Source organism: Phyllostomus hastatus, unplaced genomic scaffold, assembly GCF_019186645.2.
Source record: "Phyllostomus hastatus isolate PE091 unplaced genomic scaffold, TTU_PhHast_1.1 phas_contig_41, whole genome shotgun sequence".
In the NCBI taxonomy this organism is placed as follows: domain Eukaryota; kingdom Metazoa; phylum Chordata; class Mammalia; order Chiroptera; family Phyllostomidae; genus Phyllostomus; species Phyllostomus hastatus.
In genome coordinates this window covers 2,956,455-2,983,514 of record NW_025333876.1, presented here as the reverse complement: position 1 = coordinate 2,983,514, position 27,060 = coordinate 2,956,455, and the positions used below count along the sequence as shown (strand labels likewise).

At 40.3% G+C, this 27,060-nt stretch overlaps 1 protein-coding gene across 1 annotated transcript in view; it reads left to right on the top strand.

Annotated features, from left to right (window-relative positions):
- Positions 1 to 27,060, top strand: part of FLT1 (fms related receptor tyrosine kinase 1) — a 188,434-nt gene that overhangs the window by 29,933 nt on the left and 131,441 nt on the right. Inside the window, exons 4-6 of the mRNA XM_045844753.1 lie at positions 20,110 to 20,234; positions 25,186 to 25,348; positions 25,452 to 25,588. Of these exons, the coding sequence (XP_045700709.1) occupies positions 20,110 to 20,234; positions 25,186 to 25,348; positions 25,452 to 25,588 (425 nt within the window). The remainder of the gene's footprint in view (positions 1 to 20,109; positions 20,235 to 25,185; positions 25,349 to 25,451; positions 25,589 to 27,060) is intronic.

Sequence of the window (27,060 nt, the reverse complement as noted above, 5' to 3'; positions counted from 1 at the left end):
CAGCTCTTTTCATCTTTAACTCCTATAGTGTTCAGCAGACTGCACGGGTTTCTGGAGCCTGTAGGTAGGGAGTGCAGCACCCATCTTCTTCCCCTTTGATAATAGAGGAAGAAACTTAGTTACTTAGGATTATTTCCATTTCAGCTACAGAACAAAGCAGATCTTGCAAGAAGCCATTACTCTGGGTGTCAAATCAATTGTTAACCTAAGCCCCATGGGGGCAAGATCCATGTCTGTTTAAATGACTTTAATCTGCAATGTGCCTCCCTGGTACAGTGCCTGGCACTTAGCAAGAATTCAGTAATAGTTGTTAAACAAATATAGGAAGGGCTTAACAGGGCTGTGTAGAATACTCTGTTGGAATTGACATGGAGGATAAACTCCAGCCTAAGTAGAAAGTGCCATAGCTAATTATTGTTGTCTGTTATGTGATTAGGAGGAAGAGTAGTGGCCATTTTGTTGTGTATTTATTATGTCTGCTTGCTTGTAGTAGTCCACAAACATTAGCATAAAGTTATAAGTCCCAGTATCTCAAAACTCCTGCGTAATCTGATTAGGCATTAGGAATTTGGAATTAGGAATTAGGTATTTGGAGAAGAAAGGATTGTAAAATGCGTTAATTCTGTATCATAGGACATCACTATGGAACATACATAACTGCTCTATTATATGAGTTCATTAGAAAAAAATATGAGACTGATTACTTTCAATAGCACTAATACTAAAAGATTTTGAATTAATAATAGTAGCCATAGAAGAGCACCCAAATCTTCTTTGTTAATTAGCTTCATCAGCAAACATTTAGGGAACACTTGCTATGTGCCCGTCACTGTACTAATGTGAATCCTACCATCGACTATACTGTCTTCTTCCTGGTCTCAGAATTGTACTTTACTGAAGTCTGTGCAGCTGTGAAACAATTCATTAAGCAGTGGTAACTTTTCCAGATACCTTAACATTGTATGCATTTCATATTTTCATTATTTTATTGATTTTCCTCCTGAGAAAATTTGGTCTTAGGCTTCTCTTTCTAGTGAATCCTTACTACATCACAGGTTTCATTTCATTTAGGAGCATTTAACTCATCTCTGGTCACTCGGGATTGTCTCTGGGATTAATAAAACTCCAACCAATTCCTAATACACAGCAGTTAGGAACTCGTTGTCACTTATTTATTATTGTTAAGTCCTTACTTAGAACACATTATTCTGTTTGGAAGATTTCTGCCCCTGATAAGCACCTGCAGATGTGCTGGCATTTCATTTTGCTTCTCTCTAAAGAGAAACACTAGTAGGTACACCTTTTGAAAAGGCACAGATTTGTGGTCTAATGTGGTTCCAAGAAAAAAGAAATCAGGGCTGCATAGCTTTGTCTACAAAGAGCCAGATTCAGTGTGTGGATGATAAACACACCACTGCTTCGACATTAGTGATCGCCTGCTGTGTAACAGGCATGGTTCCCATTTGAGCACTAATTTGGACAGATCTCTGCTATGCAGTGTACAGAAAAGTTGGCGTCACCACTTTATCACTTCAGCTTGTATGAACCTGCAAAACTTTTGACATAATTCATTAACTTCATTTAGTTATTCAAGTAATTATATTTGACTACTTAATTCCTGAATTGTCTGATAAAAATTTAATAACTTCTTACATTTGTAGTTTCCTTTCATTTAAAAAAAATGGTTTTATTTACATTATGCTAGTTAAATCTCACAGTAATCCATGAAGTTGTCTTCTCTTCATTTTACACATGAAGAACCTAAGGCCACTTCACAACCAGGCTATGTGGGGAGTAACGGGAAAGCCTCAGCAGCAGAGTGAGTGAGTGGTCAGGTTCTTCTCTTCCGAGTCTCAGTGGTGAGAGGAGATCGAAGGGGCCAAGACTGAGGCAGGCAGATTAGGTAGGGCCTCCTGCCAGAGAGGCAGAAGAGCTGGTGGGCCAAGGTCACCACAGCAGCTGTGATGAAGGAGAGGTGATGAATTGGAGGGATTCCATCCACCTTGGTGAGTGGGTGGGAAGGGTGGGTGAGAAGAAGGAGGAATCAAAATGACACTGGGAATTCTTGCGGGGGAGAGGGGAGCAACTGGGCAACTTGCTGCAGGTCCCCTAGCCAAGCAGACCTTTGTTTCACTAAATTACATAACGCAAAGGCAACCATCTTCCTCTGCTGATACTCCCTTGGCATCATCTCCACAAATGGCTCTTGCATGAGAGTAGCTGAAAAATGAATAGACTCCCTCAGGAACTATAGCTACAAAATTCTGAGTCATAAAGAAAAATAAGTTGTAAAGTGCTCCTTAATGCTTTCCTAATTACAAAACTAAAATATTGCTAGATAAATTGTAATGTTAGGGCTGTTCAGGTGGTATTCATCTCCTTTGTTGAGAAAAAGGACCACTTTTGCATTTCTTTTCTGCCCCTTTGGTATACAAAAGAAATCAGGTCCGCTTTTTCTAGAAGTTAGAAGAGTTCATTGAAATCATTATTGTACCATATGAGTTGTGACTGTAAAGTAAGACAACTGACCTGAAAAGTTTTTAGTGGCATTTCTGAAGTTTTAAATACTTTGTCAATGTCTCCAATTCAGTTAGAAAGACCTTGAATGTGGTGTGTTGAGTCCCCTACACCATGAAGTCAGCCGATGCCTCTCTAAGCCCAAGTCTTTCACGGCTATTTAAATGTAATGTCTTCTCTTGAAAATTATAATTGAAAAGGGAAAAAATGGCGTGTGAGTGCTGTGGTTGAGTGGATATATTCTACTTCTTCCCTGTTAATGAAACTCATCTTTTTTCTTCTGCTTCTCTTCACTTGATTGTTTTTCTCTCTGTGTCTATTTAAGCAAATAGGTTGGAGCATTATCATAACAGATTTTCCTCCATTGGTTCTCCCACATGCATAAAACTGATGAGATTTGCATAACAGCTTAATTTCGGGTGGAAAATGATCAGACACACTGGGTATGTAATTGAAAAGAGGTAGAAGTTCTAGCCACCCAGATATTCTGGGAGAGGATAACCATTATGCTTTCACATAAATATACTTAGTAGGAAAATGTTCTACCTGGCCATGGGACTTTGAATTAGTAAAAATAATAACAGCACAGATATTCTGAGAAGATTTCAATGTACTTGTTTGTATAGCACTTCAGATTTTTCCAAGAGCTTTCCTATAATTATCTCTGAGATAAACTAAGTTGGTATGATTTCGTATGTTTTATGTATAAGAAAACAGCCTCAGCAACCTGCACACGATAGAGAGAGCTAATAACAAGCTAGGAGGGGATCCAGGTCAGGTTCTGGGTTAGGGCTATTTCTAGAACACTGGGGTTTCAGCTATTGACTTCAAAGTATGAACTAGTTGTTATTTTAATCTTTAAGAATATAGATTATATAGTTATTAAGTTTTTTAAAATTTCAGACTGTTTTTCTGAATGATAGACCTTAGACAAACAAATCATGATCCCAAAGAGTTTTGTGTTGTCCCCTCACAGGGACAGAGCTTGTTTGGCACTGTCTGTATGCACACGGTCTCACTGACACGTTGTAGCTCACACAACATGGGCAAGAGGCACCACGCTATTTATTAAGTCAAACAGGGCTTTCTTTATTTATCCTCACCTAAGGAAATTTTTCATTGCTTTGAGAGAGAGAGAGAAGTATATCAATGTGAGAGAGAAACATTGATTGGTTGCCTTCCTTTACGCACCTCCAGCCCTGACCAGGAACTGAACCCGCAACCTGTCAGTCTACAGGACAACACTCCAGCCACTGAAGCACACCAGCCAGGGCAGTTGACAGGGCCTTAAAAAATGTGCCTCCTAACACATTAAATGGGCTGTGAAAGCTGATTAGTAGGCTGTGATCAGCATTAAAAAAAAAAAGAATGGAATGGAAAAGGTTGAAGTATATTGCAAAAGATAAGGGTAAATATTGTTTAGAGAAAATTCTTTTTTATATAAAAGTTTGTTTCCATTTTATACACATACTTTTACATTTATTTTTTACCCACATACATGTAAAATACTTATGAGTATGTGTGTGTGTTTAAGGAGTTTGATGTAAAATGTATTTCTTATTGTGGAACTTGATATAATAAGTTTAAAAGCTTTCTGCTCTTTAAAGTTTAAATAAGTAAACATTAAAGTTTTAACAGGTTTAGACAGGGTAGGTCATCTCTGTACTTGGACAAACAGCACCAGTGGTAAGTAGCACGGTGTTTTTTGCATACCACTGCTGGAACAGAGGCCACAGAGAGCGTAGTTGTGGGAGTGCCCCTCTCCGCCAGGCACTGTGGCTGTACCACTGCTGGGTGGTTCTCTACAAATACCTGCCCCATTCCTGACCTGGGCTTTCCCACTGCTGGGTCTGGCCCAGGAGGGGTGTCAGCAGTGGAGTCTGTCTGCCGTGTGGCTCGCACACCTGCTCCGTGCAAGGCCCTGTTCTTTATCCTGTGGGCGGCACAAGAGCAAAGATATGGGGTCTTATCATTTTGGAGTCCCCTGGTCAATTTCTAGGACTGTGACTTATAATAGATTTTTAAATACACAAGTTTAACTTTTGTAAAGAAGAGGTATTGTTCAAAAGTGGGTCTTTGCAGGGAGTGAGGAGGACTCTAGTATTCATGGACGAGGCCCCCTTTGGGGTGCCGTGCTGTGTGCCCAGACGTTCTGTTCCAACACTGCCTTCTCCTAGATTCCTACCCAGGTCAATGCACTGAGGAGCACACGGAACATGCTTGGTCAACATTGCTTAGCTGAGGACTGGCTGGCAGCTGGTGTTTGTTGACCGATGTGCCACACTGGTGGGGCAAGTCCCACCAAAACCACCATTAGAACAAGCAGGGACGTGGGTGAAGAGTAGCAACATGCGGCTTTACTCACAGAGACTCTCAACCACCACTGTTTCCCCTGGGGGAATAACAATGTTCGAGAGGTGGGGATGCACAAAGGACGTCGGCCCTCCAACCTGAATTGCAAGGTCTTGCTCTTTCCGACTGTCATTGGGCAGGTCAGATCTGGGATAGGTGCAGACAGCATTGTGAGGCTGAATGCACTTGCAAAGCCTCTGAAAACACTTCAGTGCAGTCACAGTCATACTTTTGTGAGAGAAACTTTAAAAAGAAAGTATTGGTTCTACTCATCAAAATTGGCTGAATCCTTTTGTCCTGGATTTCTTAGCAAATTTATTACATGAGCTACCATTGCTTGGTTATTTAATTTATTTTTTATTTTTAAACTTACTCTTATATTTTTAATTGAATTTATTGGAGTGATGTTAGTTAATAACGTTATATAGGTTTCAGGTGTACAGTTCTATATTACAACACCTATACATTGTGTTGTGCATTCACCATCCCAAATCAAGTCTTCCTTCATCACTTTATCCCCCTTTCCTTCTCCTACTTCCCCCCACCCCTCTCCTCCAGATTTAAAGGTCAGTTTTCAACACGTGCTCATTTACCCTCCCCTTGCCGGTCCGTAAAGCTTCCCACACCTTTCTTACTCTCACATCACCTCTGTCTCTAATGCCTGGCACTTTCCACCTATTTTCTGAAACTTGTGTTTAATCTGGCATGAATCTTTCAGTAAGAATTGGTTTCCAAAGTTTTGGTTTCAGGGGTTGTCTAAGATTCCTACCCTAGTAGCCACCTGAGCCCATAGTTGTTGAGGAGAAAACTCACCAGTCACCTTGCACCACATGGAAACAACCAATGCAGACAGCCTGGGTGAATATCATGTTTTTCTTCTCACATCATTGCCTGATGTACTTGTTCAGCAGACAGATGAACACATTGGGATGCATGAAGTTGGGAAATTTGGACTCAGCCTCTGGACTGAAACATGTCTGAAACCCAGGTGGGTTTCCTGAAATGGCAGCCGTCCAAGGCTGGCTTGCATTTGCAGAATTTTACTTCAGATGATCTTCTGTAAAGAATTTCTAGGAATTTTCTGGCCTGTCTCTACATACAGCTTCATCAAAAATCTAGTACAAAGTCAGGTTTTGCTGGAATGTCTTTTTCATTTCAAGAAAGTTGTAAAAGAGGGGAAACAAATATTTCTAGGGTTTAGAACACACACTGCAGCATTGTTGACTGGAATCGCAGAGCACTCTACAGCCTGGCTCTGGGTTCCCTCTAGAGCTGAAGCATGAAGGACATTATCCATTCTATCCATCACTGGGGGACAGCTGATTAGGACCACATGGCTAGAGTTTAGACAAGAGTGACTTAACTCTTATCCATTCTCCTTTCCTGATACTTGAAAGCTTGATGGAAGATATTCTTGATATCTTTAAGCCCTGCCATTCCACATTTCCTTTCTAGAAACATTTTTGTCATTAGATACCAAGGGACTCTGACTATAGAAAACACTCACAGGTGATGGAGGTAGAAGCCACTCATGTTGGTGGCTTCCTTGGCACCTGGGAGTGTTGCATCTTCTTTCCTTAGCCCCTGTCCCTGATCTCGTGTTCACCTAGCACGTTCCTAGGAATTTCATCCTTAGTACTCGAAGGTGCCTGCCCAGTGTCCAGGACATTCCTTCAGGAGAGAACATTCCTTAACACTGCCTAGGCGCCACACCGGGGAATGCTGGCGTGCCAGTTCTGTGGAGCTACATCGCTAAGCTTCACTAGCAAAAACACAGTTGTATATAACCAGGCACTGAGTACAACTACGTAAATACTCAAAAATAATCAGAGAGAACGTAGTCTTGAATAAGCTGTTTGGACATAACTTTGAAAAGTTAATGATTGTGGTAGAATTACAAAATCTCAAGATGGCAGTGAAGTCTACAGGCATAAAATTGACAATATCCTCTCGTGTTCCCCCTATAAGCAAGAACTGTGGAAAATAGTATATCAAAACTTTATGGTTTAAAGGAGTTTTTAAAATCTTCAAGTAATCTTTTTAAAAAATGAGCAAGGGACTTTTTCAGGAAAAAATCCCCTTCAGCTGAAAAGCCCTTCCGTTTCCGACTCTTTGTAACTTTCTTTAACAACGACAAACAAGTGCCCGGCCTGCGGGGAGAGGAGCAGGTGATTTGTTTTGGTCTTCATGGTCCTTACAATTCAGATACGTGTAAGTTTGCCTTTACTATTTAAAGTTTTTGTTGTTTTGTCATCTGAGGCATTTTTGCTGGGCTACCCTGGCAGTCCCCTTGGCACACACATTGTGCTATTCAAAAACCAGTGACTACTAAGGCAAAAACACTCCTCCCTTCCTTCCTTCATCAAATATCAATTAATAAGCTATAGTCGAAATAGTGTGATCTAGGGTTGAAATTGGGTTCAAACCCCTGTTCTGACACATGTGAGGCGCTGGTACAAATTCCTTCCCAAGAACAGTGATTAACACTCAGGTCTTGGTCTGTGCTGGACGCTGTTCTCAGCACTTCGCACATGTGAACAGTTTCATTCTCACAAGTCTTTGAAATAATAATATCCTTTTCGTCTTCTCTTCACAGAACAGCTAAGTAACTTGCCTGTAGAACTAGTCATGTAACTAGTACATGTAGGTCATATAACTACTACATGGTAGAGAAGGCAATGAAGTTCTTGCCTTAACCGCCTCTCATAGTCAGGAGCTCTTATATATAAAACCCTGAGTTTCAGTGTGTGGCCTGCAGTGTGTGCTGTGTCAGTGTTCACTCTTACTGTAACAGGGAGGCTGTGACTGAGACAGCCCTCATGAGAGCAGTCTCAGGCTTTTAGTGGATTACATACTCAGCAAGGAAGTTAATACAGGCCCTGGCTGGTGTGGCTCAGTGGATTGAGTGCCAGACTGCAAAGCAAAGGGTCATTAGTTCGTATCCCAGTCAGGGCACATGCCTGGATTGCAGGACAGGTCCCTGGTGGGGGGCACAAGAGAAGCAACCACACATTGATGTTTCTCTCCCTCTCTCTCTCCCTCCCTTCCCCTTTCTCTAAAAATAAATAAATAAAATTTTTAAAAAAGTTAATACAAGTGTGGGCTGCATTAATAAATATGCAGTGTTCTACTAAGGGGTGCCAGTCTCACTGTTCAGTTCACACTTCAAAGGATATACTGGACCCAGTAACTCCAAGCAAATTAACCCCTCTCAACCTCATTTTTGTCATCTGTAAAACGGGTATCTGCCTCATGGGCTTGTGATCATAAAATAATTAGATGATTTATTATTTTCATTGGCAAGGAAATCAAAGAAAATGAAATGTTTAATCTAAAAGGCTAAGAATTGAGAGGGAAAATAGGAAACATGACTGGGATGGTCTCCTTCAAAGTTTTCTTGGGTGAGAAAGAGGTTAAGCCTCATCTTTATAATCCCAAATGGCAGAGCTCCTATCTAAGAATGAAAGAAGTCAAGACAGGCAGATTTCAGCTTGACATAAGAAATGCCTTCTGACATGGAAAGCTGTCCAAAAGTGGCGTGAACTGTCTTGGGAGACCATGAGCCCCTCGTGTGTGTAGGCACTCCAGCACAGGACAGGTGCTCAGGGTGGGATCGGGCAAGATCAGGCCCTTTCCCTGCTGAGATTCGACGTGAGCCTGTTGCATATCACTATTACTTGTTGATATCTGATTCGGGTTCATTACATGTATCATCTCATTTTATTCAAACAAACCAATGAGAGAAATTCTATTATCTGTCATTTTTTACAGAAAAGTTGGAAAAATTCCATACCATGTTTGAGTTACATCCTTGTAAATGACCAAGTCAAGCTTTGGACCCAGGTTGACTCCAAAGCTTTTGTTCTTTCCAACATGGCCTTGCCTGGGCTTCCATCCCAGCTCCGTCCGAGCTTTGTGTGCAGAATAAAATGGAGTGGGGGGTGGTAGAGCATGATGCAGGGCTGCAAACTGAAACTGTTTGGGCCAGATTCAGCTAATATATGTTTTGATTGGCAGGCATAGTGCTTTTGGCTGCCAGTATTTAACAATTGTCTTAAAGTTTTGAAACTCTAGTTACATTGGCCCAAATTCCCACTTGGCAACAACTGGCTGCAGCATGCAAGGATTGCCCCTTTATCACGGCCCTCACATTCTCAACTGCCCCCACTCTTAACGGCCTCGCATCCTGCTGCTCCACTCCTGTGTCCTCCTTGCCGGGTCTCCAGAGGGATGGCATTGTGCTATACCCATGTGAACATTTTAGCGAATGCACAAGCAATCGTAAGCTCAGGAGTAGGAAAGTACCTGTCTAATTTTCTAGATGGGAAGGTTGGGCCCCAGCCAGAGACCCACAGTGGCACGGGGCATCAGAGCCACAGGTCCTGACCTCAGCAGAACCCTGACTCCTGGCTCCCAACCACACACACACTCTGGCGGAAATGTTCTCGTGGGAAGTGTGGAGGCTATGCTCTGAGGGAACCTGTGTCCCGGCTGGAGTCTGACCAAGCCCCTGCACCCTTGGAAGGCATTTTATGTCTAGTCTCCATAAAACAGGACTTTCTCTGGTTTGAGTGCTTTTGGTTCTCAGGTGTTTTCAGAGACCTCCCCACCCAAGAGTCCCCAGCACCTTATAGCTAAAGATCTAGGCAGAGGGCCCAGTGACTCAAGCTTGATTTTAATAGTGAGAATTACTTTATAAGTCTGTTATTTCATATTTCTAAGTTCTGTCAGAAGATCCCATGTTAAACCTGTCTCTGTGCCACCAGTTCCCCCACTGATGTGGGTATTTGAAGATGAAGTTGTCACTCCCAAGTCCTTAAAAGGATTAGACCAGGTTTTGGTGTGGTGGAGAGAGAATGGTCTAGGATCAGGAAACCAGAATTCACTTATGGCTCAGCCATTGAAACCATTCCTGTGCTTATAGGAAGGTCTCTCCTTCTCTCTGGGCCTCGGTTTCCTCTTCTGTAATATAAGAGGCAGTGTTAGGGTATCTTTAAAGTACCTTAAAAATTTAATGATTCAGAGGTAGAACTGGGAATAATAGGACTTGGGACATGGCCAAAAATCTTGGCAGTGGAAGGAAAAAGTTATAGTAGTTGATCAGAGTTCCTTGCTTTTTCCTTTCCTTTCTCTTTCATTTCCTTCTTCCTTCCCTCCCTTCCTTCCTTCCACCCATCCATCTCTCCATCTTCTCTTCCCTCTTCTCTCCCTCCCTCTCCATCTTCCTATCTACCTTCTGTCCTGTCTTTCTCTTCTCCTCTTCCCTTTTGAGATGCTTTACTTAATCAAGATGAAGATATGACTGAGGTCATTCACTTGGTGAACATAGAAATCGACTAAGCAGTTTTATGTGAATGCCCATGGAGCAAAGTTCCACAAAGCCTGGAAAGTCTGAGACCTTCTTTGCTTGATCTTCTAGCTAAGCTACTGTCTACCCAGCGTCTACTCTCACTTAGATCTTCAACTAACTTCTTAGCTGATCTTAGCTGTAAGTTTGTAAAAATGCTGTCCTATTCTCCTTCAAGGCAGAATTCAGTACTCACCTCTTCCTCTAGTCAGCATGAAAGCAGATGCGTGTGGGAGGTAAGAGTTGACCATGCAGCTAGACTGTAAAGATGTTGAGTTAGTGGCCTATGCTTTATGCACAATGCTGGGTACATGATATGTCCTAATTTCACCTTTTTCTTTCACTTTTTTTTTACTACTTACTTCATCTGATATCTTCTCCATAAACATCAGTTGACTATGTGCCATGTGTCCGGCCTGTCACCCTGGTCACCTGCTGCTAGCCACGCACATTTCAAGGAGTGGAAGATGTGAGAGGAAGGAGAGAGGGTGGCCCGTTGTCCCTGTTCTCTTCTCTCCTTTCTAACTCTTGTCCTTTCCCCTTACCTTTCTATCCCATCCACTGTTATAAGTGGGCCAGGGCCTTCAAGGCAAAACTACATGTTTCTATTTTGAAGATGGGCAGGGAGGTGGCAAACAGCGTTTTTAGAAAGAGGAATTTCTTATTTTATACCATTTTTTAATTCCTTTTAGTTTAGGATGGCCTCTAGAGTTTGAAACATAAAGAGCTTTCTCTATGTACTTTGCTCTAATAGAAATATTGTGTAAACTCTCTGTCCAGAGGGCAGAAGCAGACAACTGACATTCCTGTGTCAGCTGTAGTGGGATTATTCATGTTTGAATCCTGATACTGATTCACCTCTAATGGTGACAGTGTCTGTATTTTTAGGGTTAGTGGTGAGTTACAGCTGAGGTGTTATGATATTCATTTGGATCATCATGATAACTCACTAGGAAATACTTAATTGTATACTCAGTGTGGACTATAATACTCAGATACATCTGTCAAATAACTTCCCATCTAAAGGAAGACGGGTATACTTCATTATGTTTCTGGCTGACCTGGGGCTGCCAAGGGGAATGAAGGGACATATTTGCAATCAGGATGACTTTGTCACAGGGGAAGATCTGATTTTTTGTGAGTGGCCCACCCAGTTGCAGAGGGGAGTGGGAGAGAAAGTTGAAAAGACCCGTAAGGTGAGGAGTCTGTACTAAATGATCTCCAGGAACTACTGCAGCTCAAAAAACAGTGGGTCACCTCTTCTAAGAAAGAGCCCAAAGTTTTCTCTTTTCCTCAGTATAAGATTTTTGAGGTATAATTCACATGCCATACAATTTATTTAAAGTATACAGTATAATTGTTTTTAGCATATTGACAGATGTATGCAACCACCACCACAGCCAGTCTTAGAACATTTCATTATCTCAAAAGGAGCCCCAGTACACTTTAGCTGTTGCCCTGTTCCCTCCATAGCTCCCAGCCCTAAGCCACCACCAATCTGCTTTCTGTCCCTATAGATTTGCCTGTTCTCGTTTTTTTCATATAAATAAAATATATAAATATTTGCTAGCTTCTTTCATTCAGCATATTGTTTTGAGGTTTGTCTATGATGTACCATTATCAGTAGTTTATATTTTTATTGCTGGATAATGAATATTCCACTGAGGATCTACAGTTCAGCTATCAGTACATGGACATTTGCGTAGTTTCCGCCTTTTGGCTATTATAGATAATCCTGTCATGAATTTTCATCCTCTTGGGTAGATACATAGGCAGAGAATTGCTCGTCCATCTGCTTAACCATTTGGAGACTGCCAGACTCTTTCAAAGTGGCTGTACCATTTTACACAAACCAGCAATGACTGAGGGTTCCAATTCCTGTACATCCTCATCAATACTTGCTATTGGATCTCCTTCTCTTCTAGCCCTCCTGATGGGTGTGAAGCAGTCTCTCATCTATTAAGTATTAATAGATTTTATATAATCATATTATAAATATATTTTATGTACAATATAGAGAGAAATTATATATATATTTATATCTAAAATTTAGTGTATTCTACACGTAAGTATATTTTATATATTCTAGATACAGATCTCTTACCAGATACATAATTTGCAAACATTTTCTCTCATTCTATGGTTCTTTTCATTTTCTTGTTAATTTTTAAAGCACAAAAGTTTTAAATATGGATAAAGTCCAACTGATCTATTTTTTCTTTTGTTGTTTGTATCATATACAAGACTCTAATGCCAAAACCGAGAGCTGAAGATTTACTTCTTTGGTGTCTTTTAAGAGTTTTACAGTTTTAGCTCTTACATTTAGGTCTTTGATTTACGTTTTGAGTTAATATTTCTGTGTGATGTGAAAGTCCAAATCCATTGTTTTGTGGTGTTGCTCCAACGTGATTTGTTGAAAAGACTATTCTTTCCCCATTAAATGGTCTTGACACCCTTATTGAAAGTCAACTGACCTTAGACTCATGGACTTATTTCTGGACTCTTAGTTCCACTCCACTGATCTATATGTCTGTCTTTATGTCAATACCACACTGTCTTAATTAATCACTATGGTTTATGGTTTTAATAATAACTTTTACATTGAGAAATGTAAGTCCTCCAACTTTGTTTTCCTATTTCAAGATTGTTTTAGCTATTCTGGCTCCTTGCAATTCTGAATTTTAGAATCAGCTTGTCAATTACTACAAAGAAGTCAGCTGGGATTCTGATAAGAATGGTGTGAAATTTATAGATCAAACTGCATGGGATTTATAGATCATCTTAACATTAGTAAGTCTTCCAAACTATAAACATTTTTTTCATTTATTTATCCTTTAGTTTCTTATCACAATTTTTTTAGTTTTCAAAGTATCAGTTTTACATTTCTTTTGTTAAATATATTCCTAAATACTTTATTCTTTTTGATGCTATTTGTAAATAGAATTATTTTCTTAATTTTATTTTCAGATTATTCATTACAAGTATGTAGAAATAGAATTCAATTTTGTACATTGATCTTGGATTCTACAATCTTGCTGAACTAGTTTAGTAGCTCTAATAGTTTCTTAGTGAATTCCTCAGGATTTTCTATATGCAAGATTGTGTCTAAAATAGATTTAAATCTATTAAGATTTTCTCTATTTTCAGATGACACAGTCTTTTAGTTCTTTCTTTCAAATCTGGATGCCTTTTATTTCTTTTTCTTGCCTAATTGCACTGGCTAGAATATTTATTGAAATGTTATTTATAATAGCGATTGAACCTCTAGTATGATGTTGAATAGAAGTAGCAAGAGTGGAGAACCTTATCTTGTTCCTAATCTTAAGGGGAAAGTGTCCAGTATTTCACCATTAAGTATGACGTTAGTTGTTAATTCTTTTTTTGTAGAGGCCCTTTATAAGATTGAAGAAGTTCCTTTTTACTCCTAGTTTGTTGAGTGCTTTTGTCTTGTGGGTTTGAATGTTGTCAAATGCTTCTTTTGTGTCTAATAAAATAATCATATGGTGTTTGGTTTTTATTCTATTGATATAATATATTAGTGACATTGATTAATTTTTAGATGATAAACCAATTCTTACATTCCTGGGACAAACTCCACTTAGTCATGGCATAAAATTATTTTTATATATTCAGGTTTCTAGTATTTTCTTGATTTTTTTGCATCCATATTAATAAAAGATAGTGATCTGTAGTTTGTTTGTTTGTTTTTTTTTTGGTCTCAGGATAATAATCACCTCATAGAAAGAATTAGGAAGTTTTTTCTTCCTTTCTGTTTTTTAGAAAAGTTTGTGAAGGATTGGTATTAGTTCACTTGATAGAATTCACTTGCATCTGGGCCTGGGCTGTTCTTGGTGGACAGTTTAATTACTAATTCAATCCCTTTACTTATAGGTCTAGTTGGGTCATCTGTTCTTGTTGAGTTAGTTTTATGTTTCTCTAGAAACGTTCCTGTTTCATCTGTTATCTAATTTGAAGGCACACAAATAGAATATTCCTTTATAATGTTTTTTTATTTTAATAATGTCAGTAGCAATGTCTACCATTTCATTTCTGATTTTATTCATTTGTCTTCCCTCTTTTTTCCTTGAGTTGCCTGGCGAAAGGTTTATCAATTGTGTTTCTCTTTTAAAAGAACTAGCTTTGGGTTTCATGGATATTTCTCCATTGTTTTTCTGTTCTTTATTTTGTTGACTTTCACTCTGATCTTTTATTTCCCCCCTTCTGCTTCCTTTAGTTTTAATTTGTTGTTGTTTATTTATTTATTTTTAGAGAGAGGGTAAGGGAAGAAGAGAGGGAAAGCAACATCAATGTGCAAGAGAGACATCTATTGGTTGCCTCTCGCATGCCCCCAACCAGGGACCTGGCCCACAACCCAGGCATGTACCCTGACCAGGAATCAAACCAGCAACCCTCTGGTTTGTGAGATGATACCCAACCCACTGAGCCACACCAGCCAGGACTTTGCATAGAATTCTAAGGTGGAAGATTAGAATATTGATTTGAGATCTTTCTCCTTTGTCAGTTTTGGTATACAGCTGTAAGTTTCTCTCTAAACATTGTTTTACCTCCATCCTATAAGTTTTGGTGTGTTGTCTTCATTTTCAGTCATCTCAACATATTTTCATTTCCTTTTGATTATTTTCTTATTCATTAGTTATTTAGGAATATGTTGTTGAATTTCCACATATTTGTGAGTTTCCTAAGTGTCTTTCTGTTATTTATTTCTAATTTCATTTCAGTGTAGTTGGAGAACATACTTTGTACTATTTCCAGCCTTTTACATTTATTGAGTTTTGTATAATGGCCTAGCATGTAGTTTATCCCAGAGAATATTCCATGTGCACTTAAGAAGAATGTATATCCTGCTGTGATGGGTGGAACATTCTAGCAATGTCAGTTAGGTCTAGGTGGTTATTAGTGTTGTTGGAGTTCTCTACTTCCATTTCAATCTGTGTAGATGTTTTATACATTACTGAAAGGGATGTGGGATACTAAAGTCTTCTAATATCATTGAATTGTCTATTTCTGTCCATTTAGTTTCATGTATTTTGGTGCTCTGTTGTTAGCTGAATATGTATTTATAATTATATCTTCCTGGTTGATCGACTCTATTGTTATTATAAAATGTCCCTCTTTATATCTAGTAACATTTCTACTTTTAAAGTCTATCTTCTCTGATATTAGTGTAACTACTACAGCTTTCCTATAGCTGCTCCAAAGCCCTGTTTTGAATTCTCAAAGGTTTTGAGGGGCAGGGTAAGTCAGTGAAGAAATTGCCTCTTTTCCTCTTCTTTGACTCACATTTCAAATGAAATACTTCACCAGTCAGCAGACTCTCCTGGGGCACTGGACGTGGTTCACAACACAAGGGCCTGCATGATATGAAGACTCCTGAGCATGGATGGAACTCTGTTCATGGGATTGAATTAGTTCTTTGTCCTCTTCATTTCATCCTCAATAAATTTAAATCACATCCTCTTTTAAAATAACTAGGAGTCCTCATGACAGTGACTAAAGGTAAGGAAAATGAAATTAAAGGAAAAAGAAATCAGGAATAAACAAGTGCTAGGAAACAAGATACTCACTTTTGAACCCCTGAAGTCAGAAAAGCTCCCGGAGCTCTCTGGGTTATCACCTGGTCTGAGCCCAGTAGAACTACCATGTGAGGCCAGTGGGAGATGGAGCGGAATGAGGATGGCACACTGGGACCTCTGTCTGTGTGCCCTCCTGGCCACAGTGATTACAGGCTTCAAAAGGAAGAAAGAAAGCATAAAAAAAATAGATGTAATGCCCTCCTGAGCAAGGGTTCCTGTTGGATGTTTTCCTGGTCTGAGTCCACTTGTTTTGAGGAATGAGAGCCCAGATACTCTCATTGCATGAGAAAACCTCATATTCTGTGCCAGTTTCCTGTCTCTGCTTTGAGCTCCACGAGTTCAGAGAGGGGAGGGCGGCATGGCCTCTACCTAGCTGTGTGTTGGCATGGGTCCCTGGTGACAATGTGTCTGCATCACTGGGACACTGGCAATCTTTGGGGAAGTTCTTCTTCACTCTTTCAATAACTAGCCAGCTTGGTGTCAGGAAACCACTCTGCAGTGGTGGCTGGGTTTGGAATTCATTTTTAATTTTGTGACAAAGATAACTGTATTCTATGGGAGTAAAAAGTGGATTCACGGGTGATATTAATGGAACCATGACCCCCTCTGTGTCTATGGTCCTGCAAACACAAAATGTTTGTACTCAGTATGCCAGGCACATTCATTCCTAGCCCTCCCTTGAAGTAAACTGCAAAGGAAATATACTATTAAGCCCAGAGAATATGGTTTGTGAGTATGTATATACAGGTGTCTATAACCATGAACTCACTTGCAAATGGCTTATAATGCCACTATATAGGATACAAATGATGTGTTTTGAATTATATTAGGATGGGTACAGCTCGTTGAAGTTCTGACACCTTTGAACAGAGTTACAGTGGGCCCAGTGCTGAAATTGGTATTGATTTTTAAAGGCCAATAACTGTAATAAAATTCAAGACTTTGGGGGATCCAAAGTGGCAAAGGGAAAGAAGAAATCCAAAGGCCCTTTGAATGAACTGCTTCTGTTTTCATTTAGGATTGGCATTCGTTAGCCTAGAAATGACTACACTGATGTTTACTATTTCTTGCAGGAAATTCAATGCCAGTGTCCTTGGTCAAAAAATGGTTGCTTAAGGAGACAGTAAATTAAATGTGACTCACTTACAGTTTAGTAACATGAATTAAACCATTTCCTGGTGTTTGTGTGTACCTTGCAACTAACAAAAGGAAACAACAATATAGACTCACAGGGGGAAGGAAAAAAATGATCAAATCCCGATAGTCTCTGCCCAAATGACTAGCTAAGCAACTTTGTTAAGGGGAGTAATTTTGTGTTGATAATGAATTTTTGTCCCTGTATAATTAACTTTTCCTCTCTGCATATGCTACTTCACACATTAAGCTTTCCTAACAGGCATGTAACTGTTAGCTATGATACTTAATGTCTCATTCTAGTATATTGGACAAAACTAAAGTAAACCAAATGCAAATTTTATAGTGTTCCTCAAGTAAAAATGGATGGTGCTTTATAATTTGAGACTTAAATCCAATAATTGAACATGTTTTTATAAAATAATACATAATTTCTAGAAAATCTGGCAAATACAGAAGAAGGTAAATGAGAAAATAACCCATGAAGCCACTACTCAAAGATAATCATTAACACTTTAGTGTGTACATTTTGGGGGTTTTTTGGTGCCATTATATGAATATATATTTTTGCTTTTAATAGTTAAGATCACCAGTATAATTTGCGATTTTCATGTAATCTAACCCCCTCTGCACATAAGTTCAAATTTCTCATAATAGAAGAAAAGTAACAGCTAACACATATATGGTACTGACTACCTGCCAGGCACCATTCTAAGCACTTTGCATATATTAATTCACATAAGCCTCATTATAACACTTTGAAGAAGATATTATGAGCGAGGCACAGAGGGCAAAATGATTTGCTCAAGGTCTCACGACTAGGAAGGGGCAGAACGAGGGTTCAGACCAGACTGTAAAGCATGTGCTCTGAAACACAGTGGTCTGTCTGCCTCCCCCTGACTCTCCACCTCTGCATGGGCCTGCCCCAAAGCTGCAGTCCAGCCCTGCCTCCTGCTGATCATCCTCTTCTCAGAATTTCTCTAACTCTAGATAGTATGACATGCTCCTTTCAGGGGAAAGGGTTAGTGGGGAAATCAGCCCCATCTCTGAAAAACAGTCGCCACCTACATCCCTTCCTGCATCCCTTCCTGCATCCCTTCCTGCATCCCTTCCTGCGGGGGAGCCCTCCCTCGGGAGAAGGCTGGAGATTGCTGCTGAAGGAGAAGCTGGCCTCCAGGCCTAGCTCTGCTCACAACTCATTTCATCTGTTTACACCTCTGTTTTCTCATCGATAAAATGATGGCGTTGGACAGCCCTTCATTCACTTATTGGCCCACTCATTCATTCATTTAACACACTTTGGGGCAGTTTGTCCTCTATTTCCTCTCCTGTAGGAATTCATCACCCAATATGTAGCCACAGAAGTGAGCTGCCAATTCACTGTCAGTGTATTGTTGTGATGAGAGAATGCTGGGGGTGTTGTGAAGGCCCCTCAGCTGGGGCAGAGAGGGTCCAAGGAAGGGGATGGCCTGCCAGGTTTCCCAGAGGACAAGCACGAATGATGTAGGATGTAGCGACAAACAAGCTGGTCTGTGGTGGTAGGGTATCTCGAGGGCCCTCTCTAGTGTGTTTTAAACCATCCCACCCTCAGCAGGCTACAACAATGTCACAGTGGCACTTTTTTCCTTTTTTGGCTTAAAACTACAGGAATTTATTGTTTCACATTCTAGAAACTAGAGGTCAAAATCAAGGTGTCAGCAGGGGCGTGTTCCCCTGAAACCTGAAGGGGAACATCCTTCCTGCCTCTTCAGAACTTCTGGTGGGAACTGGCTGTGCTTGGCATTCCTGGATCTAAAGCTTCACATGGCATTATCCCCTGTATGTCTGTCTTCAAATGGCCAACTTTTTATTAGGACACCAGTCATATTGGACCAGGGGCCCACCTTACGTGACTGAAGTAATTGCATAGGCAATGATCCTGTTTGTCCCAAATGAGGTCACATGCCGAAGTGCTAGGGGTTAGGACTTAAAACTATCATTTTGGGAGGGAACACAGTTCAACCCATAACAATCTCTGGAGCTACCACTGGGTCTAGGTAACCATTGTCTACTCACCATTCTTGTTTCTCCAATTCATTCTCCACTCAGCATCCAGAATGAGCTTCTTCCACTCCAGCAAGCAGGTGAGGAGGGCCTAATTAATTCTTTCAGGTCCAGATGGAGAGAGTTAACATAGGATTTTTTTCCATCTGGGCATCTCAGGCTGAAACCAAGAGGAGAAGATGGGAACATAGTAACTCCTGAGAGAGCACTGTCAATGGATTACCGAGGGCAAGGTCATGGTACATATGAGGATGTTTCTAATAAGATCTGATGCTCATCCTTTTCCCCAGAGGAACTAAAGCGAAGCTGAACAGGTGTCTTTACTCCTAATGACCTCTGAGACTGGCCAAATGCCATCCTTTAAAGGGTGACGATTTAAAGACTTTTTCTGACCTCTTTGCATGCACTTGCTGGTATTTTCTGTTAGAAAATATGACCAAGTACAGAACTGGTGCACACTAAAGAAAAAGACCTACTACTCGTATGGAATCAATACAGTATTCACCACAGCTTCTCCAGCCTCTCCCCCACACCCTAAGTAGCTCAGACCTGCAAATTCATTGTTAGGCTGCAGGGAAAGGTTTAAAAAACCTTTAAGTCAAGCTTTGGTCATTCAAATGCTAATCCCCTTTTCAACTTGACACCTTTCCATCGCCTCTATCTGTGTCATCGTGTGCTCCAAAGACATCTGATAGTAGTACCTTCCTTTGACTTCTCACAAAGGCTCTGGAGGGGCTTCCTGAGGCACTTAGCATAGCTGTGGTGAGAAGTTTATGCAGAATAGTGTCTTTTCTCTCTAATTTGCATTTTTATGGCTTTTCCTCACAGTGGTCTAAACAACCCCCTCCCTCCTCATGTCACAATTGCATATCAAGCCATCAAGTCAAGCTAATGGAAGGCCAACTCCTGAAAAAAAGTAATTCAATTTATTAGAGAAGCATTCTTTTTCTGGGCAGAACCACAGAGAGCCAGCTTCAGGAACAAAGACGTGAACTTGCAGGTTACATTAGGGGCATGATGTACTATGGTTGTGTCCATATTGCCTCACCAGCTACAAGCTCTAGATGTTTGCAGTATGATCACTTATATATGTGTACATTTCTCTGTTTTCTTCTCATTCAGATACAAGTAGACCTTTCTTGGAGATGCACAGTGAAATACCTGAAACGATATACATGACTGAAGGACGGGGGCTCGTCATTCCCTGCCGAGTCACATCACCCAACATCACTGTCACTTTAAAAAAGGTAAAGCTGAGCGATGCTATTCTCAGAAGATTTTTACTGAAAATCAGCATAATGAATTTTTTGATATTTTATATCTGTAGAATACTTCTCTTATAGACACTTGGGCTCCCTGGTGGGCTTTTAATAACATCCTTTTAGTATAAAGCATAAGAGCTAGAAGTTATACCTGTGCATGTATCTAAATGAATAAAATGATAATGTCTTAAGCATAAATCTATGTGAATAATGGAAGAACTAAAACCATGAAAGGTTTTGTATTTGCCACATATCCAAGTATTTGCCGGTGTGAGAAAGAGCAATTCTACTGCTTACACAAATTAGTAACTTGGCAGAGTGGTTGATCAGATTGTTGCTAAAGACAGAACTGCCGGGCGGGTGATTCTCCACGCTCCCGTCCTTGGTGGAGTTGGGGAGTTCCTGGTAACAAAAGGCTTTTCTCCTGCTGGGCATCCAAACTTAGCCTCTTAGGAGGGAAAAAAGGGAAAGAATGTTATAAATGAGATGTTTCTTCCTATTATGTTGTAAATTGTGCGTGAAGAGAAGGAAAAGATTTAGGCTAGAATTTAATAAAAACAAAAGTTAGAGCTTTTGTACAGCCCTGCTAATTCACCAGCAGTAGGAGTTCAGGAGTACACTAATACTAAGAATTGGATAAAAGCTCCTAAAATGAAAAACTACTGAATACTGAGAGCTCAGAGTTTTAAGAGGAAAAGTTAAGGCTGTCCACCACAAAGCAGCAACTCTGGATGTGTGTGGTGCAGTGGTGGTGGTGATCAGTAGGAGTTTAGAGTGATTTCCAGTAACACCTATGGATCCTGAGTACCGAAATGTGATGGGGGTGTCTCCCTGTCTTCTTCCTTTGCATTCACTCTTTCATATTGTTAATTTAAGTCCTCAATGCAGCCCATCGGAGACAGGTTTGGGCTTCTATTACATCTGTGTATCATTGCCAAGAAATAAAAAAGCCTTGTATGTCCCAGTGGAAACAGCAGAGGAGTCTAACTTCTACACAGAATGGAAGAAAAGCCTGAGGTTCCTGGAAGTAAGGGCCCATGTCCTGTCTGCTCCTTCAGTGCTCCCACCACCCTTCTGGAATTGTCCAGTTTGCATGGGAGGAAGCCCACTGTGGTGGCCCAGGCCTCCCCACGTGACTTCTTACCACATGACTTCTTACCACCCAACACTTACCTGCTGGGCAAACTGGCAAGTTTCCTCACTTTCCTCATTTTGGAGATGGGAGAAATTACAGCAGTACCCACCTCACAGGATCGTTAGGAAGTGAGGGGATCTAGGGAAGGCACTAGAACAATGTCTTGTGCAAGAAGGGTCCTAATCAAGGATCAGTATTTTTATTACTTAATCTAGCATTTAATACTCACACTTGGGTATTATCAAGTCATGTTTTCAATAACATGGTGTTACTCCTCTTAGTGTGATATGTTAATTGCTATATGATGAATATAAAACAAACCTTGGGGATATGAAACTTCTCTTTTTCAGGCAAGCCCCTTGCTTGTTTGCCCTAATGCAGATTCATTGCAAGGAACATTCCTAAATTCCCGTGTGTAAACATTTTTTTAAAGGTCTATAACAGAATGAGAGAGAGAGAGGATCAAGTTCTATTAAGGATTCTGGTTTGGCACATATATATTGAAAATACCCTAACCTATAACATATGTAGGATGAACTGACATTAATAAAACATCTTTCCCTTAGTGGGCCTTATCTTCCAATTTGCTAGCGCCTCCCTCTCCTTTGCCAATACGTGCTTCCTCAGAGCCGTTGCAGACAGGCCTCCCTGTCGGCACTTCTGCTAAGGTGTCCATCATCCACCTGTTTATGATGCAGGCACCACTGTCACAGCTTTCGAGCCCTGTAGTCTTTTGCTATTTGAGCTCTTGTCAGCCAGAAATAAAGTTACTTCTTAATGAAATCCTACTCAGAGCAATTATGGTTAGATTAGCACAACATAAACACTTTGGAGGAAATTTTATTGTTTTAAACTGTGCTGTGGAAGCCCATCAGCAAACCTGTCTTTCAGATTCAGCACATGCTTCTTTTCACATATTGTTTTTATTTCTTTTTTTGTGCTGTTACAGTTTTCCCAATTCCCCCCCCTTACCCCCCTGCACCCTGTATCCCCCAACCCTCCAGCATCTACCCACCTTAGTTCATGTCCATGGGTTGTACATATACGTTCTTTGAGTCCTCTGTTTCCTATACCATTTTTTACCTCTTCCTGTTTATTTAATGCCTACCAATTATGCTTCTTCTTCCCTGTACCTTTTTCCCACTATTCCTCCCTTCCCCCTCCCCACTGAAATCCCTCCATGAGATGTCCATTCCTCTGATTCTGTTCCTGTTCTAGTTTGCTTAGTTTTTGGTTTCCTTGTTTTTCTTTCTTTTATTTTTTTAGGTTCATTTGCTGATAGTTGTGAGTTTGTTGTCATTTTACTGTTCATATTTTTTATCTTCCTTTTCTTAGATAAGTCCCTTTAACTTTTCATATAATAAGGGCTTGGTGATGATGAACTCCTTTAACTTTACCTTCTCTGGGAAGCAATTTATCTGCCCTTCCATTCTAAATAATAGCTTTGCTGGATAGAATAATCTTGGATGTAGGACCTTGCCTTTCATTACTTCATATACTTCTTTCCAGCCCCTTCTTGCCTGTAAGGTTTCTTTTGAGAAATCAGCCGATAGCCTTATGGGCACTCCTTTGTAGACAACTCTTTCCTCCCCTCTTGCTGCTTTTAAGATTGTCTCTTTGTCTTTAATCTTGGGTAACTTAATGAGGATGTGCCTTGGTGTGTTCCTCTTTGGGTCCAATTTCTTTGGGACTCTCTGGGCTTCCTGGACTTCCTGGAAGTCTATTTCCTTTGCCAGATTGGGGAAGTTCTCCTTTATTATTTGTTCAAATAACTCTTCAATTTCTTGCTGTTGTTCTCCCTCTGGCACCCCTGTGATTTGGATATTAGAATGTTTCAGGTTGTCCCAGAGATTCCTCAGTCTCTCTTCATGTTTTTTGAATTCTTGTTTCTTCATTCTGTTCTGGTTGGGTGTTTATTTCTTCCTTTTATTCCAAAAAGTTGCTTTGAGTCCTGGCTTCCTTCCTGTTACTGTCAGTTCCCTGAATATTTTGCTTTATTTTATTTTTGGTATCTTTAATTTGTTCTTTCATTTTTCGACCAAGCTCAATCAGTTCTGTGAGCATTTTGATTACCAGGACTTTAAATTCTCCATCAGATAGGTTGGCTATCTCCTCATTGCTTAGCTCTCTTTCTGAGGTTTTGCTCTGTTCTTTCATTGTGGCCCTATTTCTTTGCCTGGGGCCCATGATAAGTTGTAAGGGGGGGCCTTTGCTGCAGGCAGGGCAAACTTCCTTGCTGAGCTGGGGCACTGCCTGTGGGGGAGGATCCAGAGGGGGAGCAGCACAGTTTGCCTGCTTGTCTCTAGTGCATATTTCAATGAACTCTTGTGAGACTGGGAGTTTCTCCTACCATGGCAACCGCTGTAATCTACCTGTTTTCAAATATTTTTTAAGCGCCATGATTTCAATCCCTAACTTAAATTTTTCTGAATTTTTCCCTTAATAGTTTGCACTAAGTCAGAAGAGAAAGTTGTTTTTCCCCACTGAATGCAAAGCATTCCTAAGTTTACAGGTAGAATCTTGATTTTCTAAAACATGAAATATGCCCTTTGGTCTCTTTCAGTTTTTCATGAACAGGGTATAATTCATTACAACCCAAGGAACACTCAGGTAACATAGTCACATATCCACTTACACATTGTCACTGGGAGAGAGGCAGTGGTGACTTCTGGAATAGAAATTTGGCCCCAGAACCACAAATGCCAGCCAGATTAGCTTCTTCAACAAGCAATGTAAACAAATGATGAATGGATAGAGTGATGTCAGGTGTACTTTTTAAAAGAATATAGAAAAGATTTTAAACTTCTTCATGCAGTTTGGCCTTTCTTTTATGGTCTCTGATGGTAAAGTAATCTGATTTTTTTCCTTTTCCAAGTCGGGACAAACACTAGTGGCAGTGGGCAGGTAGTGCATCTGAACCTAGGCTGGCAGCCTGGCATCCAGGGGATTTGTCCCGGCCCCTCTGGGCAGCAATGACCCTTTATAATGTCCAGTTCCAAGGGACTGTTTACATTGTAGTCTTCAAAAATGAAGTCCTTGGGGTTTAGAGGAAGGCATAAGGGAGAGTCAGATCCTAGATTCTTTTCTTCTGTTTGGACTTACTGTGCTTGGGAATACTTTGAGGATTGGAGAGCACTCCGCCGCCCCAGTGCCTTTGCTCTCTGCACCTGTTGGCAGCTGTCTTCACTGTTGACAGCCTCAGCTTCAGTGGCCAAGGTGGGAAGGTGCTCCCCTCCAGAGGCTTTTGGTACCCTCAGCCTTCTCAGAATGACAACCCAGAGAATACTCTGAATCTTGGAGGATCTAGAATGATTTCTAGCCCTTTTAAGACTGCCACCTCTTTTGTGAATCATGCAAAATAGGAAGACAAGTTACAATGTGTTAACAGCTCCAAATAAAGACATTCATGAGGATAGCCTGGCAGCCCCTTGGGGAAAATACTAATTTTCAGTTTCTCTATTGAGTATCAGGCCATTAGGCCAGTTTATTACAAAGGTTCCCAGAGGCCAAAGAGACACAGGCTCCCACCAGATGTCTGACATGACAACTTGGTCCATCCTAGGTGGGGGCAGATTGTTGTTAAGGCAATTATTGTCAATTATCATGATTACTCTAATCTACCATAATAAATGTATATCTTGCTACATGCAAAGAAAACTAAAGAGCCACTTATAACAAACTAGATCTTTGTACCTGTGCTATTTTTATTTTAGGTGAGAGTTATGTTTTCACAAACTATTAGTGAAACTAATTGCCACAGTGTTAATATGATTTTGTTAAAGCATGTTTCTTCCTTTTCAGTTTCCATCTGATACTCTGATCCCTGATGGAAAAAGAATAACTTGGGACAGCAGGAAGGGCTTTATAATCGCAAATGCAACATACAAAGAAATAGGGCTTCTGACCTGCGAAACAACAGTCAACAGCCATTTGTACAAGACAAACTATCTCACATATCGACTAAGTAAGTGACATTCCAAAGGCGTGAACATAAAACAAAATGCTCAAGGGTTTAACCTGCTTAATGAAACCATGATTTTAAAAAATACTATTTCTTATGCTTGTAGGCCATGTAATCTTTGATGTCCAAATGAGCACACCAAGCCCCGTCAAGTTACTTAGAGGCCATACTCTCACCCTCAACTGTACTGCCACCACTGCCTTGAATGCAAGAGTTCACATGACCTGGAGTTACCCTGGTAAAGTGAGTGACCAATTTTTCTATTTCTTCTGTAAGATAGTATTTCTACTTTAATGAAATGCCACTGTGTTTTGCAGTGGGAAAAACCAGAATGTTCTGAACTTCTATGGCAGTGTGAGTTCATGAAGAAGGTTTGAGTTTGGTTTGGGTGCTTTCCTTGCTTAGCATTTCGTGAGTCTGATATACATAGATATGGTCTTTTGATGTCTGGAGGTTTCATTTTGAAGTATATAGACTGGTATTTCTATTGCATGATTCTGGGTGGAAAAAGGGATTGTTTCATCCTTGGAAACCATTCTCCAGGATTTAGAGACGAGAGAAATTTATCACTAATGCCAGGCAGGGACTATCTTTTGTAACAGCAACAACAAAAAGTTGTCAGCGCATTAATTTGAGATACTGGCAGACAGTCAGGCACCTGATTGGAGCATGTTTGGAAAAGATAATACAACCCAGCCATCCAGCGTTTCATTTGTTAAGTGACAAAGGAGCAATTCTGTCCTTCAGAAAAATAAGAAGAATGAAGACTGACTTGGGTTCCCTTATACATATTAAACATCCTTGCAAACAGTAATTATTTTAAAACTGTGTAGATGAGGAACCTATGATAAACTGTTTGGAAATGTTTGACAGCACACCCCTCCCCCTTCTCTTGTGTGTCAGTATGATTTATGTGACACATCGCAAGTACAGTCATCTGTTATGTCATTCCAATTGCCCAGTCACCAAGTTCACTTATGATTAAATTATGTAGGAAAGTTTCATGCATGAGCCCCAAGCTATTGTTCTTCATCAACATTTCTTGCCATGAAAATTGAATAACTTGGCAATGAAAAGGTGTCACAAGTGCCTGGGACACATTAAGGACTCATCAGTCAAAGTACTTTCTAGAAAGTGGTATTGTTTCATTTAAATAGAAATGCTATGACTTGAGAAAAGTAAATATTCTCAATCAATTAACTATTTTCAATAAGTACCAAGAGGGTAGGAACTTTCATCTTGTTAACGTTGCTACTCTTAAGTGAGAGTACAATAATACATCTACTAAAAGCCAATAACCTTCTAACATGGTATTGTCCAATAGAACTTTCTGTGAGAGAAATATTCTATATCACTGCTGCCTACTATAGTAACCCCCAGTCACATATGGCTAATGAGCACTCGGAATGTGGCTAGTGTGACTGAGGAAGAGAATTTTTAACTTTGTTTACTTTTAACTTAAATAGCCACCTGTGGCTGGTGGCTACAGTACGGGATAACTCAGTTCTAAAACACAGGATCAGTTGTTTTCCAAGGCTGAAACAATATCAGTGTTACTCAAACTTGGAAAGGAAAGCATTCTCAAAGGGAGAAGGGGAAGTAGCACCTCTATAAGTTGCTGAAAGTCCCTTAGTCTGTTATTTTAGGGGACTGAGTATCTGATTTTTGATGGCGGAGATTGACATTTTCTCCTTGGCTACTGCTGAGAAGGAAGA